Below are 16,264 nucleotides of genomic sequence, written 5' to 3' on the forward strand. Positions count from 1 at the left end.
CACAGTCATATTTTTAAATATGATTGCAATTTAAAATAACTGTTTTGTATTGAAATATATTTTAAAATGTTATGTATTCCTTTTTTCATTACTCCATTCTTCAGTGTCACTTGATTCTTCAGAAATCTTTGTAATATCGTACCCTTGGAATTATAAGGTTCCATCTGACATTTTTGTCAAAATTTAGTTATTTACATATTTTTATTCTGTGGCCACTTCTTTACATTATATGATGTAGTTTTTTTTTTAAGTTATGTACATTTTGGAACTTTTTATTTAGAAAATAAAAGGTGCTTTCTACATGGAATGCAAAAAATTTAAAGCTCAATATCTCAGAACTGCTCAGAACGCAGATAGAACCTTATAATTCCAAGGGGACGATATGTTGACTTTCTGCTCAAAAAACATTTAAATTAAAATTAAAAACAATAATTTTAATTTGACGCGTGTGAGACACTGCAAAAGACTTGAGTGTAGTAGTCATATGTCTTTCTCTAGCACATTTTAAACAAGTAAAATATCCATTTTCAACTTTACATACACATCATGACATGACATTGTGTATGTGAGTGAGTGGCGTTCACACCAAATGCGAAAAGAGCGTCTGGCGCAAGTGATTTTCATGTTAAAGGGATAGTTCACCCAAAAATCTAAATTATGTAATTAATAACTTACCCTCATGTCGTTCCAAACCCATGAGACCTCCTTTTATCTTCAGAACACAGTTTAAGATATCTTAGATTTAGTCCGAGAGCTCAGTCCCTCCATTGAAGCTGTGTGTACGGTCTACTGTCCATGTCCAGAAAGGTAAGAAAAACATCATCAAAGTAGTCCATGTGACATCAGAGGGTCAGTTAGAATATTATGAAGCATCGAATATACATTTTGGTCCAAAAATATCAAAAACTATGACTTTATTCAGCATTGTCTTCTCTTCCGTGTCTGTTGTGTGAGAGAATTTAAAACAAAGCAGTTTGTGATATCCGGTTCGCAAATGAATCATTCGATGTAACCAGATCTGAACCAGTTCACCAGATCGAACTGAATCTTTTAAATGGTTCCAGTATGCATAATCCACAAATGACTTAAGATGTTCACTTTTTTAATGTGGCTGACACTCCCTCTGAGTTCAAACAAACCAAAATCCCGGAGTAATGCATGCACTCAAACAGTACACTGACTGAACTGCTGTGAAGAGAGAACTGAAGATGTTTTAAAATTAATTTATTGATTTTACATAAAATAGAATAAAAAAACAGTGAAAATATAGTGCAATCAGTTCGGACATTGCACAGCTAAACAGATGAGTTTTGAGTCTAGATTTAAATGTGACTAGTGTTTTAGCACATCTGATCTCTTCTGGAAGCTGATTCCAACTTCGAGCAGCATAGTAACTAAAGGCAGACGCCAGTTGTTTTGTGTGAACCCTTGGTATTTCTAACTGACTCGATCCTAATGATCTGAGTGGTCTGTTAGGCTTATATTCAGTGAACATATGTGCAATATATTTTGGTCCTAGGTTATTTAGTTACTTATATACAAGTAAAAGTACTTAAAAATCGATCCTAAATGTAACTGGAAGCCAGTTTAAGAACCTGAGGACTGGTGTGATATGCTCAGATTTTCTGGTTCTACTCAGAATCCTTGCAGGTTTTGAATGAGCTGCAGCTGTCTAATGGTCTTTTTTTTTTTTTCACTAAACTGCAGTGTTTTGAACTCTCTCACAACAGACACCGAAGAGAAGACAATGCTGAATAAAGTCGTAGTTTCTGCTATTTTTGGACCAAAAAGTATTTTTGATGCTTAAAAAAATTCTAACTGACCCTCTGATGTCACACGGACTACTTTGATGATGTTTTCCTTACCTTTCTGCTTCAATGGATAGACTGAGAGCTCTCTGCCTTAATCTAAAATATCTTAAACTATGTTCCAAAGATAAACTGAGGTCTCACGGGTTTGGAACAAAATGAGGGTGAGTTATTAATTACATAATTTACATTTTTTGGTGAACTATCCCTTTAAGTCAATGCAAAGACGCCGTTTACGTGCATCTGGAGGTCCAGCGGCGCGAGGCGTTTAGCACGGTACGGACGCGCGAATGAGGCGAACTGAGCGTCTGGCGCGATATGTGCGAGTGATTCAAGGGTGAGAGCGTGAAGAGAGAAAGATAATTCTGATTAGTCCTGAGGATATATCGCGTTTAGGCTAAAAATAGGTTCAGCGCTTATCGTGGTTTGGAAAGAACCTGCATCTTGCAGTACATTTTAAACATGGAAATATAGCGATTTGGCAAGAAACGTTGATGGAGCAACAAATAGGGTCAGTACACAGCAAAATTACAAAACATTGCAAAATTACAAAAAAAGTTTTATGGCATTCATCACGTTTTGGAAAAGAGCTTTTCATATATAAATTTTGACTTGACTGACTTATAGGGTTGCCATCCGTCCCTTGAAATACGGAATCGTCCCTGCATTTGAGAATAAAATAGCGCGTCCCATTTTGAATCAATACTGGACGTGGTTTGTCCCGTATTTTCCGAGTTGTCTTCAATGCAGCATCTCATGCAGATCATCCCACCGGCATTCTGTGAAGACTCGTCCTATTCTGCCCCTGATTGGGTAATACTCACTGCCATCATTGGATTGATTGGTTTGTTTCAGGTTCACAGCCAATCAGAGTCAGTGGAGGGCGGGTCTCTTGGCAGAGAGTCGATTTGAAAGAATGGTGGAAGCTGCTCCAGATTATTTTTTAAACACATTTTAAAGTTTTACCGATTTGTTTATTACGGTTAAGGTGTACAGTCAGACACATAAGCATTATTTTAATAAGAGATAAGATAGATATATTTAATAATTAAAATACAGTGCCTATGTGAAGCTATGTAAACAACTTAACTAATTTAAACAATTGCATTCTTCAATAGGCTACAGTACAATTAAGAATAGACTATATAAAATAGATTAACTTACCAAAAATAAAAAGAAAAGAACAATAATTGTGTGTTTTACATGAATTTAGAAATGTTTGTAGATCAGTTATTTATTATGTGGTTTCACTGTTTGGATGGTGTTACTGTCTGCAAACAGTGACAAATATTTTATCCAAAATCTGTGTTCACGCCACCTTATACAATTACTAAAGTTCATTAGCAATTAATATTTTTATGAAAACATGTTTTAAGTTGTGATTTACCCTTATTTTTCTGTATTGAAGGTGGCAACCCTACTGACGATTTAAGATTCAAAATCTCTTCAATACAAAAACATTCCCTGTGTGAGTTCCTGTGTTTAACACGAATATCCACTCGATTGCTAATGTGACATTGATTTATACAACAGTTCAACAAACAAAAGGTATTAATATTAAGTGATGTTCATTTTAAACAGAGTAATAGTCAGTATTTTTCGATACAAAAAATAGCTCCAACGAAAGCTACTGCAGAACAGCACCACACAGCAGTGTTTGTGAATGAATCTGCGGCTTTGAATAAATTAAGAGAGCCAATAATTCAATGATTCATTGATAATAACAGCCATTTGCTTCCTTACTGAATGAATGAATGCCTCACAAATAAAGATGGTGACTTGTTGCGACGTACTGGGGGTTTTAATTTAATATTTAAAGCATCACTTTGTTTTTGCCATCATTGCATATTTCTCTATTGAATTTTTTATATTTTTTATTTAAAGCATTATTTATTTTATAAAAGTATTTTTAAATGTAAAAAAAGCAAATATTAGGAGCAAATATTGACCCTTAGTGAAAAAGGTGTAACTGCAGAGAGGGGTTACGCAGATGGATGTTAAAAGCCTCAGGGGGTACTACTCTAAAAAGTTTGAGAACCAGAGCCTTGAGACATCACATCCCAGCATCAACATTCCCAATAAATTATCTAAATTCCCAAACCACTGTTAATTTAAACAGAAAAGCAAAAATAGACTACTATGTTTGATTTGGCATGGCAGAAAGCACGCAAAGAGCTGTCTCTTTATAATCACTAAAAAGTGTCCCTCATTTTAATTGCAACCTCACAAAGGTTCATGATAATCTGTCTAATCTGTTCATAATCTGTCTACAATGTATAATTAATTATTTATTTATATAGTACATATTGCTTTTATTAACATAAAACTGCATACAGCACCATGTTATGACTGTTGGGAAATCAGTGGTTTGATAAATGTGTTTTTTCTTGTGCTTGCAGGTTCATTCTGAGAATAAACCCTGATGGCACCAAATGCCTAAATCACAAAATCAAAATCACAGATCAGCCGGGCATCTGGAAAAAGGGTGCAGAGAAAAATCGCCAGCTTGAATCCTCTTGTGACATCTTTCATCAGAGAGCTTGTTGAATTCGATTGGCCAAATTATTGAAAGAAAACATGACTAAAACATGTTTTTACTGTTTGATTTGTTCTGCTTTTCAGAATGTTTTTCAGAAATTTTTAGCCATGTTACAAATACACAGGATGAATTCAAACACATTTGTAGAATGTACTTTTTAAAGTAAATGTTAAATAATGAAATAGTTAAACAATGAAACAGCACATTTTAATGACAAATGTTCATGAGAATTTATGCATTTTTGGGGGATTAAAAAACGTATAGTTTACAGCTAGTGGTTTTTCATTCGTTAAACATCAGTTACACCTGTTGTTAATTTCATTAATTGGTTCACTTTTTATACACTGTGTTTGGTTTTGTTGCTTTGTTTTCTGAGTATTTTGAGTTCTATATTAAATAAAACTTTGACTGCTGCGATTAGATCAGTTTCATCCAACTTTATTGCAACCTTACCAGTGACATGTAGATTAAAATTTTATTAATTTTGTAACAATAAAGCAAATGAAGCTAGACCCAAATCTACAAAAAAAGTCTGAGTAATATGAAATCAATTCTAGTACTGTAAATAAAAATACAGTACTTGTACTGTAAATAATAATACAATATACAGTATTATTACTGCATATTAAAATACAGTACTTGTACTGTAATTGAAAAATACAGTACTCATACTGTAAATAGTAATACAGTATGCATTATTATTACTGTACATGGAATTACAGTAATGATACTGTAAACTATTTTACAGTAAGTTACTGGCATCCAGCTGCCAGTAAGTTACTGTAAAATTTACAGCAACCCTTTTACAGTGCAGCATTAAACGCTCTATTTAAATAAGTCAAGCTCAAAAGTCTCTTTCAGTCAGCAGCGAGTGTTTGAAACAACTTGATCCAATGTGGATTATAATCACCATACAGGGCAGAAATATTTATAAGCGATGTAAAAGACTATGCACGCTGGGCATTAACATTAAACATGGAAAATATGACCGCTTGAAGATATCAGACGTCAGCTTCTTCTCGATCACAATCGTGTATTTACTAACTTATATTATCTATCACAAGCCTCGTCTCGAGAGTTTAGCTCATGTTGCCTATTATAAAAATATAATAATGTTTTTGTTCGGGATCCTTTATAAAAATAAAGATATCATTCATTCTTAATGTGACGTACAGGCCACTGTGACTACAAATAAACAGAAACAGACTCTACTGAATAAGCAGGCTATTTTCATAAGCGTTAAAAAATAAATAAATAAAATATAAAGTGTATTTATGTGCGATTAATTTTGAGTCTTGATAAATTAAATCATTATGATCAATGTATCACTTATTCTATAGTTAAAACATCCATGCTTTTGAATTTGAATAACAAAGCATGCAAACAAACGGCCGCTTTTATCATGTTCGTTTTGTGATCGCGCATGTTCCAGTGACTTATTTCTTAGTTTTCTGATAACTTCTCTTTGTTAGTGAAATAATGAGGTTGCATGACCTTGTTCTGAGAGGCGTGTAAAGGGCGTGTTTTAGTGACGAGCAGCGGAGCTTCAAGCTCCCCTGTGGAAACCCTGCGCTACTCTGGCCTCGGTGCTACTGGCCCGACAGTGGAAATGCGGCTAATGGAATGCTAACAGCAGGTGGGGGTCCGCTAGCCAATGGCGGCACCTAGTGGCGCTTCAATAAAATATGAAACCCTGCCCCCCTGCTCAGACCCCTCCCAAATCAACATGTGACTCCTCACTCTCAATAGAGATCTTGTAAAAAGGTTCTACATTGTTAACAAAAAGGGCTTTGATATTTGTAAATAGATAATATTGTGATACCTTTGATATTTCAAATTGGTATTGATGATGTTTACATGTAAAATAAATTGCAATCGCTTTCTTTTACCATCTAGCCTGACAGTGATCGTTTTTTCATGAATAAATAGGAGAAGAAGAAAAAAAAAAATCACAAACCATCTTCAATTTAACATTTATTGTCAATATTGGGCTTGCGGTTCATGGAAGGTTGTATCGGGATGCTGGATAGAGGGTTGCATCGGGTCTGAGCTCCCGCGGGCCCCATGCAAATCTCGCGAGAGCGTCCAGTTTGGCCGGTTTTACCTTTGGGCAGTCAGAATATTTCGCAGGAGACCCGTGGGGAATGAGGGTGTGTAGTAGAACTGGAGTGCAAAATGCATTTTATTTTGAGTATTCCCGCCAGAGCATGTGAGCGGAGTCGTAATATTTCCTTAAGAGCGATGAGCGCCTTTGTGAAGATTCAGCTCCTCATGCTCAACCCAGTCCATAATCTAAGCGTTCTTTATGTGCATTTCATCTTGTGTGTGGTTTACACATGCTTTATAATCTATTTGTATTTTGTAAAGACGCACATTTCAGCTCGTGTGTTTGTGTGCATTTGTGTTTTAATGAGCCTGTTTTGAATATGCTATTACACAACAACCGGCAGCTATTTTCACGGAAATTAAGTGAACGAAAATCAAACAAACTTCTTCAGTTTTTGCTCTTTAGGTATGCTATGTTTGCAAAGGTTAGATTATTATATTGAATACATTTTAATTATTCTAATACAGTTAATAAAATTATTAAGAAATTAAGAATTTCGTTTTGAAAAATTGCCATTTATCAGCATGCATTATTTTAGACAAAGATCCAAAAATTTCAACATAAAATGTATATAGTAGGCCTAATTGTTTGTGTTTTATATATATATATATATATATATATATACACACACCCAGGAAAAATCATATCATTAAAGATGAATGAAGAATAAACACCAACCTCCTTGTTCCTCGTGTTTTATTCTCAAGGATTCTTTTTCCTCGTGTTTTATTTTGCAGGTTTCTGGTTCCTCGTGTTTTATTCTCCAGGTTCCTGGATCTTCGTGTTTTATTCTCAGCATTTCTGGTTCCTCGTGTTTTATTTCTGGTTCCTCGTGTTTTATTCTCAAGGATTCTTTTTCCTCGTGTTTTATTTTGCAGGTTTCTGGTTCCTCGTGTTTTATTCTCCAGGTTCCTAGATCTTCGTGTTTTATTCTCAGCATTTCTGGTTCCTCGTGTTTTATTTCTGGTTCCTCGTGTTTTATTCTCCAGGTTTCTGGTTCCTCGTGTTTAATTGTGCTGGTGTCTGGTTCACTCGTGTTCTCTTCTCTCTCTTCTTTCACAAACTGCATCTTCACAGCAGCAGATCTCAGTTCAGATGATAAACTCCTCCAGATATTCTTGCTCGCTTCAAAACTCAGTCACGATTGTTAGGATGTTGATATTACAGGTATTTTACTGAACTGATTCAAAAACTAAATTTTTCTCTTAGAAACGTGTCTAACCGTTTGTATTAAGGCAGCACACCGACATAACAACAACAGAGAGCGCGGCGAAACTGAACTTCTTCCTCTGAGGTTAAATGGTGTTTGTCAAACAAACGTACATGTTTAGCGCCTCCCGCTGGACTGGAGCGAAGCGACGAGAGTAGTGATGTGTCCTTCTGACAATTGTGTATGACTCGGGAAGAACGAGTCGTCTCGGGGAGTGATTCGTTCCGTCGCGCATGAGGTTAAAGGGACTATTTTTTTGTACAGACATAATAACAACAAAACTGTGTGCACTTTGTTGTGGAAATTCCAATTCAATAACAATTTGTAGAGACTTAGAATGAAAAACCAAACAGAGTTCTGTCTTTGTATTGCTTTAATTATCTGCAGAGAATGATCTGGTTTAAATGCAATCAATGCCAAATTAACAAAACTAAACATTTCCATAACAACTTATAAAATGAAGATAACAAACTAGGTGTGCTGTCTCTGCAGGCTTTGTCTGCACTGATTTTCATTTACAAACACGTCATTAAAATTAACTGTAACTCAAAGAATACTCAACGACGAGACATGTTAGAGATATCTATAGAAAGCCTGACATGTCTACTTTTAACTAAACAAGTGCTGCCGAAAAATATGGAATGATATTCCGGACATTATTCAAAAGGGATTGCAAATTGTATTTGCAATTGCGTTTTCAATTTGTGGACGCATAAAATGTGACATTACCATTTGCATTTTCGTTTAAGCGAACGCACAGTGTCTGCCACATTTAAAATGGAAATGCAAATTCCGTTTGAAATTGTGTTTCCCATATCTTACGAGCTGAGCCTGTCATTTTTAAATAGCAATATTAATTACCACATTTGCTTTTTCACTCTCTCTGCAATGCGCATGTAAACTACCAAAACTCAAATAGATTTGCAATTCCTTTTGCATTTGAATTTCCGACATCTACACAGAAACATGTCAATCAAGTGACAGGGGTGGGGCCATTTTATTGGGTGTGTTTGCATTGGGAAGTTACGTCACTCACAGTTGACGGTACTAAACAATTATCAATAGACGATTTTGCGGAATGTTTTGAAAAAAGGAAAGTAATTGGTGAAATTGTGCAAGACATTTTGACACTCAAGCAGCAAGTTAATGACAGTTCATATGGTACAGATTTCCTTTTACTCATAAGCCATTTGGTTTTGGACAGGTTAAATGAGTTTGTGGCCTTGACGTACAGCATCATCAGTAATGATGTCAATCTAATGCCGCGTTTCCACCGAAATTACCCGGAACAATTGTACCAGGAACCTTTTTTCCCCAGGAACTGAGGCTTGCTCATTGCATGATTCTGATATTCATGTAAAGATTACAAGTTATTGGTATGATCACCCATTGCGGCTGAAGTAGGATAAACAAAAAAATAAAAATAAAGTAAGTCTGTGTTGGTGCAGGTTTCGAACACGCGCTAAAAAAAAGGCGTGCCGCAAGACAACAGTCACGAACCACCAAGCTACCGATTTACATTGAAGCAACTCCGGATCTCTGGATTCAAGAGAGGACTCTCTGTGTCACATTGTGCAGCTGCTTAAGTGAAATGTGACCATGTTAATGTGTTTACCTATTATGAAAATAAACCATAGCAGAACGATGACTACATTTTATTGTTCATGATGTTAAAGAATATTTCATGACATCTCAGACAACTGTACATTTGTGGCTACTGTGGTTTCAGAATAAACGCTATCGTTAACTCATATTTACCATAGTAAAAACATGGTACATACCACATTTTACTAGTTAGACTTTTTCCAAAGACTTTTTCCAAACTATAATTCCTGACTAAATGTATAATCAAGTGAAATATTGTGAAGTTTCGATAACAATATACAATACTATACCATTCAAAAGCTTGATGTAAATAATATAAATGTAACAAATAGATAACTGTAACAAATGTAAAAACAATGTTGTTCTTTCAATTTATCCCCGCTAAAAAAAAAAAAAATAATAATAATAATTATTATTATTATTATAACAATACATGTTTTTTATAGAAAATAAGGTTGTTAAAAGGATTTCTGAAGGATTGTGTGACTGGAGTAATGATGCAAAATATTCAGTTTGAAAGTCAGCTTTGATTGTTCCTAATAAACTGTTTAATTGCACTTGCCAGTGGATATTAAATCATGTTGTGGGATAATTAAATATATTCTAAACAAACTTGTTTTATGGTGTCTCCTTTATCTATACACCTTTTACCTATTTATTTGTTATTCTAAGGTAGGTAATGAAAGTCGACTCTGTACAAAAATACTTACAGTTTGCTCAGCAGACTTCCCTGTGGTCAGTTCTTACTTATGGCTCTTAAATTACTACTCTTGCAGACCATAACTTGTCAATAATAAAATACAAGTTTTATTAAAGTTAACAAAAGTTGCATCAAAGTACAATAGTAAAGTTTCAAAATCAAGGTATAATCAGCTGCGGCGTCGAGGGATACTGTGCTTGTTCAGTATCCATCCGTCGAGTCTCTCTCTCTGTCTTTTATACACAGATGTCGAACGCTGGTTCTTCTGATGTCATCACCTGGAGTGCTGCCAACTCCTCTGCCGAGGCTTTCAGTTGTTTACGGTGCACTGCTTTAGTACTTTTCCTCTTCTTTTTCCTCTTATCTGTCTGTGAAATACACCTTAACTACTATATTGTCCATTTATCATAACAACTATTTCTAATACATAAGTGTTTCTACTCTAAATCAGTCAAATACATTTCATGCAAGTAAGCAGTTTTCTTAATTTTAGTGAAGTTACACAATACATTTTCCATATAGCATTAATCACAGGGCTACATATTTGTACTTAAACAAAAGCATTATTACTACTCAGGTTACAGTATATCTGTTTATAGCAAATTAAGCATTAATCAAGACAGTACAATTGCAAAATCATCATCTCCATTAACAAACTACAAACTTAAATTTATATAGATTTATTTTGTCTTCACATTCTTTCTTGTAACTCCTCCCTCACAGTGGCACAACTGACTGAAATGGAGTTAATTGGTATTAACTAAAGTTCGGGGCTGGGGCACGCCCAAACAATCACCTGACTTCCTAGAACCTCCATATATAGAGTCTGGGAACATGACGTCAGCAACGCAATGCATTCTGGGACTTTGGGACATGGACGCTGCTGTATGTATTGTATTGGATTGATAATAGACTGTTTTGTTTGCTCTCTACAGCTAAAAAATAAGTTACAATGGTAAAAGCTTGTTGTGTAATTAACTGCCATACTCTTACTCATGACCGGCATGGAAAAATAATCTGAATGGAGTGCGATTTTTCAGCTTTCCCGCACCTTGATCTCAGGTCTCCGAGTTAACAAAGCGGCGTCACATGGCTTGGTTAGCAGCAGTAAGAAGGAAAAGAAGGATTGTCCCTTTGGTCTGATACATTCACATATATATATATATATATATATATATATATATATATATATATATATATATATATATATATATATATATATATATATATAAATACAGAAATGTACGTTATATAAACAACTTTTTTGGATGTGATTAATCAATTTGACAGACTTAAGCACTATTCGGACGGGACTAGTTTTCTAAACTACGTTTGAGTTTCGATTCTCACCACCTGACGTCTGTGATTTTCATGTACCAATTCGGACGGGACTAACATCTCCGTGTTTATTACAGAGGTGGGAGGGTCTGATTTGTGCATCTGGGCGTCACAGAGATCACGCGCTCTGTATGCGTGCATTGCATTCATTCAGAATTATTGCCTTAGTATTATTACACAATAAATACTAAATGGATAGTATAGCAAAACCATGTTAATGTGTGGTTCCTTTAGTTTAACGTGTTTTCCTTTATTTTATTAAATGTATTTAAAACATTATGTAACTGAGTACATAAATGAACGTGAGTAATCTTACCTAATGCTGATATTACAATAGCCGGTATTAACAGTTTATGCGATCTTGCTCTTGATTTTATTATTTGTATTATATTTTTTATTAATATCTATTTGCCGCTAAGCAAATATATCAAACATCCGCGCGGTAGAGCATCTACGGTAATTCACGTTGGCCAAAAAACACAAGGAAACGCATTGTGAAATAAAATATCACCGGCAATCACAGACATTCGCATTCGGATGGGATTAGTTTTCTCAGAGGATCACTGAGTTTGCTGAAAAACAGTAGGTAATTTGCTCTGGAATTATCACAGAGGTTGTGTGAGAAAAACACAGGCGTGGCAGATTCTGACGGGATTAAAATCACCAAGTACGTCTGTGAAACGCAGATTTCTCTAACGACCCCCTGTGAAACTAGTGCCGTCCGAATAGGGCTTTAGATTAAATGTTACCTATGCATGAATCACATCTCCTGCATTATCAGTGTTATGCATATTGCATAACACCTGTTACAGTAATAAACGGGAAAATTGATCAATTCTGTATCTTTTTATTTGTGCATCATAACACACTGAGGTTCATTTGTTCAGTTTACAATAACGCATATTAAAAAGTAAAGGGGCAGTGTAACTCGCTCGTTGACGCGGAAAATTTGTAGGTTCTGCACCCATCCATTTGTAAATTGCAGAGAGATTTATCATTTTTAAACTGATCAGAGGTGTACTCTCTGACACTACAAACAAGGTAAGAAAAGACATTGGGGAAGGTTACGAGCGGCAGCTCTTTAAGATCATCCGACCACTCTTTGTGTTCGTGCAGATTGAGTGCGTTGATTGTCTTGATTTTTTTCTAAATACCGCATCTTTGCTTCCTTGTTGAGTTTTTCTTTATATGTAATCTTACACTTGATCTGTATGTCATGTCACTTTCACTTTCACTTTTACTGATAAGCGTGTCCCCAAAAATAGCCGCGACTACCCAGAATACAATGCGCAGTGACGTAGTTTCCCAAGCTCTATACCGGGCCCTGCACACCGCACTGCTAGTCTCGTTCTCTCGAACCCACCCTTCCCTCCCTTCTCATCCATTTAGTCAACCTTCTCCCTCATTTTATCTTTATAAGGTTGTATGGGGGGGGTCCTCATTGTCTGGCCTAAATATACGCTAGAGATGGTACCCCCACCCTGAGTCTCTCTGAGCCCTCAATTCAAAACGCCCTGATCAACCTGACCTTCATCCCATTCCCTCGACCCCTTCATCCTCTTTCTACTTTTCCCCAGTTCCTTAGTTGTTTGTGGCTTGGTCCTAGCTTGTGAAATGCTCATTATGCAGCGTATTATGCTGGCCTTTGTCTTCTCAGGTGTAAATCACAATGATATTCATGATACCTACATATGACTTTTACAACAAAAAGTGTCTTAGAAAATTTTAATCAATATATTGTTTTCTGTAAGTGAGTAAACAAGATGATTTTCACATAATTTACAAAGAAAAATTCTAGGCTACATGCTCCAGTTTTCAAAAGAAACGGGAACCAATGTTCTTTATGTGTTTTATTGCCTTGTTCAAGTGATTTAACATTTGTAGTTTATCACTAACCACGCATAACATTTTTTTTCTCAAAAACACAATCATGTACATACATGCTGCTCACATATTATTATAGCCAAGTTTGTGCTGATTACAGTGAGATTAGACTTTAGCCATTTAGATGTCAGGGCATGACAAAACTTCTCCAGGCCTCAAAAATACCCTTAGACTCCAGAGGGTTAATAATTAATAATAATAATTAATTACTTTAATATAGCGCTTTTCTAGGCACTCAAAGCGCTTACATTGTCGGGGTATCTCCTCATCCACCACCAGTGTGCAGCATCCACCTGGATGATGCGACGGCAGCCATATTGCACCAGAACGCCCACCACACACCAGGTTACTGGTGGAGAGGAGACAGAGTGATGAAGCCAATCAGCGGATATGGGGATTGTTAGGAGGCCATGATGGTCGGAGGTCAATGGGCGAATTTAGCCAGGATGCCGAGGTCACACCTCCACTCTTTTCAAAAAACATTCTGGGATTTTTATTGACCACAGAGAGTCCGGACCTCGGTTTAACGTCTCATCCGAAGGACTGTGCTTGTTGACAGAATAGTGTCCCCATCACTATACTGGGGCGCTAGGACCCACACAGACCACAGGGTGAGCACCCCCTGCTGGCCTTACGAGCACCTCTTCCAGCAGCAACCTAGTTTTCCCAGGAGGTCTCCCATCCAGGTACTGACCAGGCTCAGCCCAGCTTAGCTTCAGTGGGAAACCGTTCTTGGGTTCCAGGGTGATATGGCTGCCGGCCTTCCATAATGCTTCAAATCTGTTCTCAAGATGTATAGGGGGTGGGAGAATACCAGTATTTCCAAGCCTTGTCATAGTCGAATATGGGGTAGAGAAAGCTAAAGCAGCAATATGAGAAACTCGTGACAATCTGATGTCTCGTGTTACTTTGGGTCTCGCTCCCTGTTTGTGCCATTGATTATTGTGGCAATCAGTTTCGCATTGTTCCTCTACAGTTGGTATAAACTGTTGAGATTCAGAAGATTCATGGGATTCACCAGCTGTATGCTGAGGGGGTCCATGACGATGGTGTGTTACGCCTGTTTTGGGAAGTCCAGCAAGTAACTTTGTTTCAAGAATCACAATCCTCTCTAGAAGTTTGCAGAAGTTCATGCAACAAGTGGATCCAACAGGAGCCATTTTCTCTCTCTTCTGTTTGAATGTAGGCAGTCGTTATCCCGTCTCAGGAATGTAAGCTGCTGGCAGTGGGAGGCAAAGTCTTCTTTTTGTAGTATTATTCCAGTCTCAAAGAGTTTTTAGTTTTAGTGTTTGTGCCAAAAATCTGTTGTTTAAGCACTGTGCTTATCTGCTGAAGTAAAAATCTTAGAAAAATCTGAGAAAAGTACAGAAACAAGAAGCAGAGCAGTAAGCTATAACGTCCGAACAGTAGTGAAGCACACCATATTCTGCAGCATTGTGTTGAAAGCACAGATTTGACAGATTCCCTTTAAGTTTCCTAAAGAAAAGTCTTTCCAAGAAGAAATGCTGTGCTAACTTCCACTTGTTAGCCAAACAAGAGGAGGACATTCTGAATACATTTCTGGCATTTTTTGATGAAACAATCTCCGTTCGTCAGGTCTAGCAAATGTGTGCACGGACTGGCATCTCTAGCATTCAAGGAAAGGAGAAGGGGCTTTTTGGGCTCATGAAAAAAGGGGAAGAAATACAAAACTTTATCAGTTTCCACTGCATCATTCATCAGGAGTCATTGGTATCAAAACTACATACCAATGGAAATAATACATTCCATAATGTGATGCAAACAGATTTTCGTGTGACAAACTACTTCATCTCAGAGCGCTCATTGAGAACTGTGACAGGGTATGATGATTTACTGATGCACAGTGAAGTGAGATGGTTGTCCCGTGGAAAAATACTTGAACAGTTTCTGAGCCACCTCCCTGAGATTTGCACTTTCCTTGACAGCAAAGGAAAATGGGAGCCAGAGCTGGAGTACCCATGCTAGACCCATGCTGACTTGTCATCTTTCACTCCAACTATCAATCTGCTCTGCCATACTTAACATTCTTCTGCAGAAAGTGAAATGGTAGAACTGCAGACAAAAGACAATTCCAAATTGGAACTCAAATCAGGTTTTGGTCACTTCTGTACAACATAATAGTTTTCTCCTAAAAATGTTTTGCTGGGTCTCAAGAGGTTAATCATGTTTGCTTTTGGGAACCTTTTTCTTTTTCTTACGTTCGCTTTCTCCAGGGCGATTTGGATTCCTGATTGGCATACTCTGTCAATCATCAGCATGGTCATCACTCTATGATGATAAAAGGTTGCACCTGAAAGAAAAGGTAAGACATGCTCTGGACTGCTCTGAGTGGATCCTGTCCTGTATGGTCTTGGCTAATGTAATGCAGCTCAGTTTCAGGGTCTTGGCAATCTTCTTATAGCCTACATTATGTAGAGCAACAATAATTAAGAGTTAATTTGCAATGAGGTGCCATGTTGGACTTTCAGTGACCAGTATGAGAGAGTGATTTAACACACCTGCTCCCCATTCACACCTTAGACCTTGCAACACTAAAGAGCACTGTTGGGCAAGTTAATCTGAAACTGTAATCAAATGACTAAACCCTGATTAATCCTTTTAAAAGTAATCATGTTACTGTTATGATTACTTTATATCAAAAATTAGTAATTGGTTACATTACTTGTTACGTTACTTTTTTTCTCCATGAAATGTATGAAATCCCAGCATTGGCTACACGTTCCTAATAAATATTTGTTTGGGCTTCTGTCCCGTTTGCTCGGCTGTGGTGGTCCTCTACGCCGCCCTGGTGGGCGTCTGTCCCGTCTGTTCGGCTGTGGTGGTCCTCTACGCCGCCCTGGTGGGCTTCTGTCCCGTCTGCTCGGCTGTGGTGGTCCTCTACGCCGCCCTGGTGGGCTTCTGTCCCGTCTGTTCGGCTGTGGTGGTCCTCTACGCCGCCCTGGTGGGCTTCTGTCCCATCTGCTCGGCTGTGGTGGTCCTCTACGCCGCCCTGGTGGGCATCTGTCCCGTCTGTTCTGCTGTGGTGGTCCTCTACGCCGCCCTGGTGGGCTTC

At 37.2% G+C, this 16,264-nt stretch overlaps 1 protein-coding gene across 6 annotated transcripts in view; it reads right to left on the bottom strand.

Annotated features, from left to right (window-relative positions):
• The window catches only part of LOC113081371 (zinc finger protein 664-like), a 28,025-nt gene extending 20,251 nt beyond the window's left edge, over positions 1-7,774 (bottom strand). The window contains exons 1-2 of one of the 6 annotated variants that reach the window (XM_026253476.1): positions 7,421-7,774; positions 7,133-7,258 (exon numbers count right to left, since the gene is read on the bottom strand). In XM_026253476.1, the coding sequence (XP_026109261.1) occupies positions 7,133-7,258; positions 7,421-7,523 (229 nt within the window). In that variant the 5' untranslated portion in view covers positions 7,524-7,774. Of the gene's footprint in view, positions 1-7,132 lie in introns of all 6 variants that reach the window. The other 5 variants (XM_026253475.1, XM_026253478.1, XM_026253473.1 and 2 more) reach the window with 5 other exon arrangements.
• Positions 7,775-16,264: the final 8,490 nt, after the last annotated feature.

The sequence above is a fragment of the Carassius auratus genome, unplaced genomic scaffold (assembly GCF_003368295.1).
Source record: "Carassius auratus strain Wakin unplaced genomic scaffold, ASM336829v1 scaf_tig00034004, whole genome shotgun sequence".
Lineage (NCBI taxonomy): Eukaryota > Metazoa > Chordata > Actinopteri > Cypriniformes > Cyprinidae > Carassius > Carassius auratus.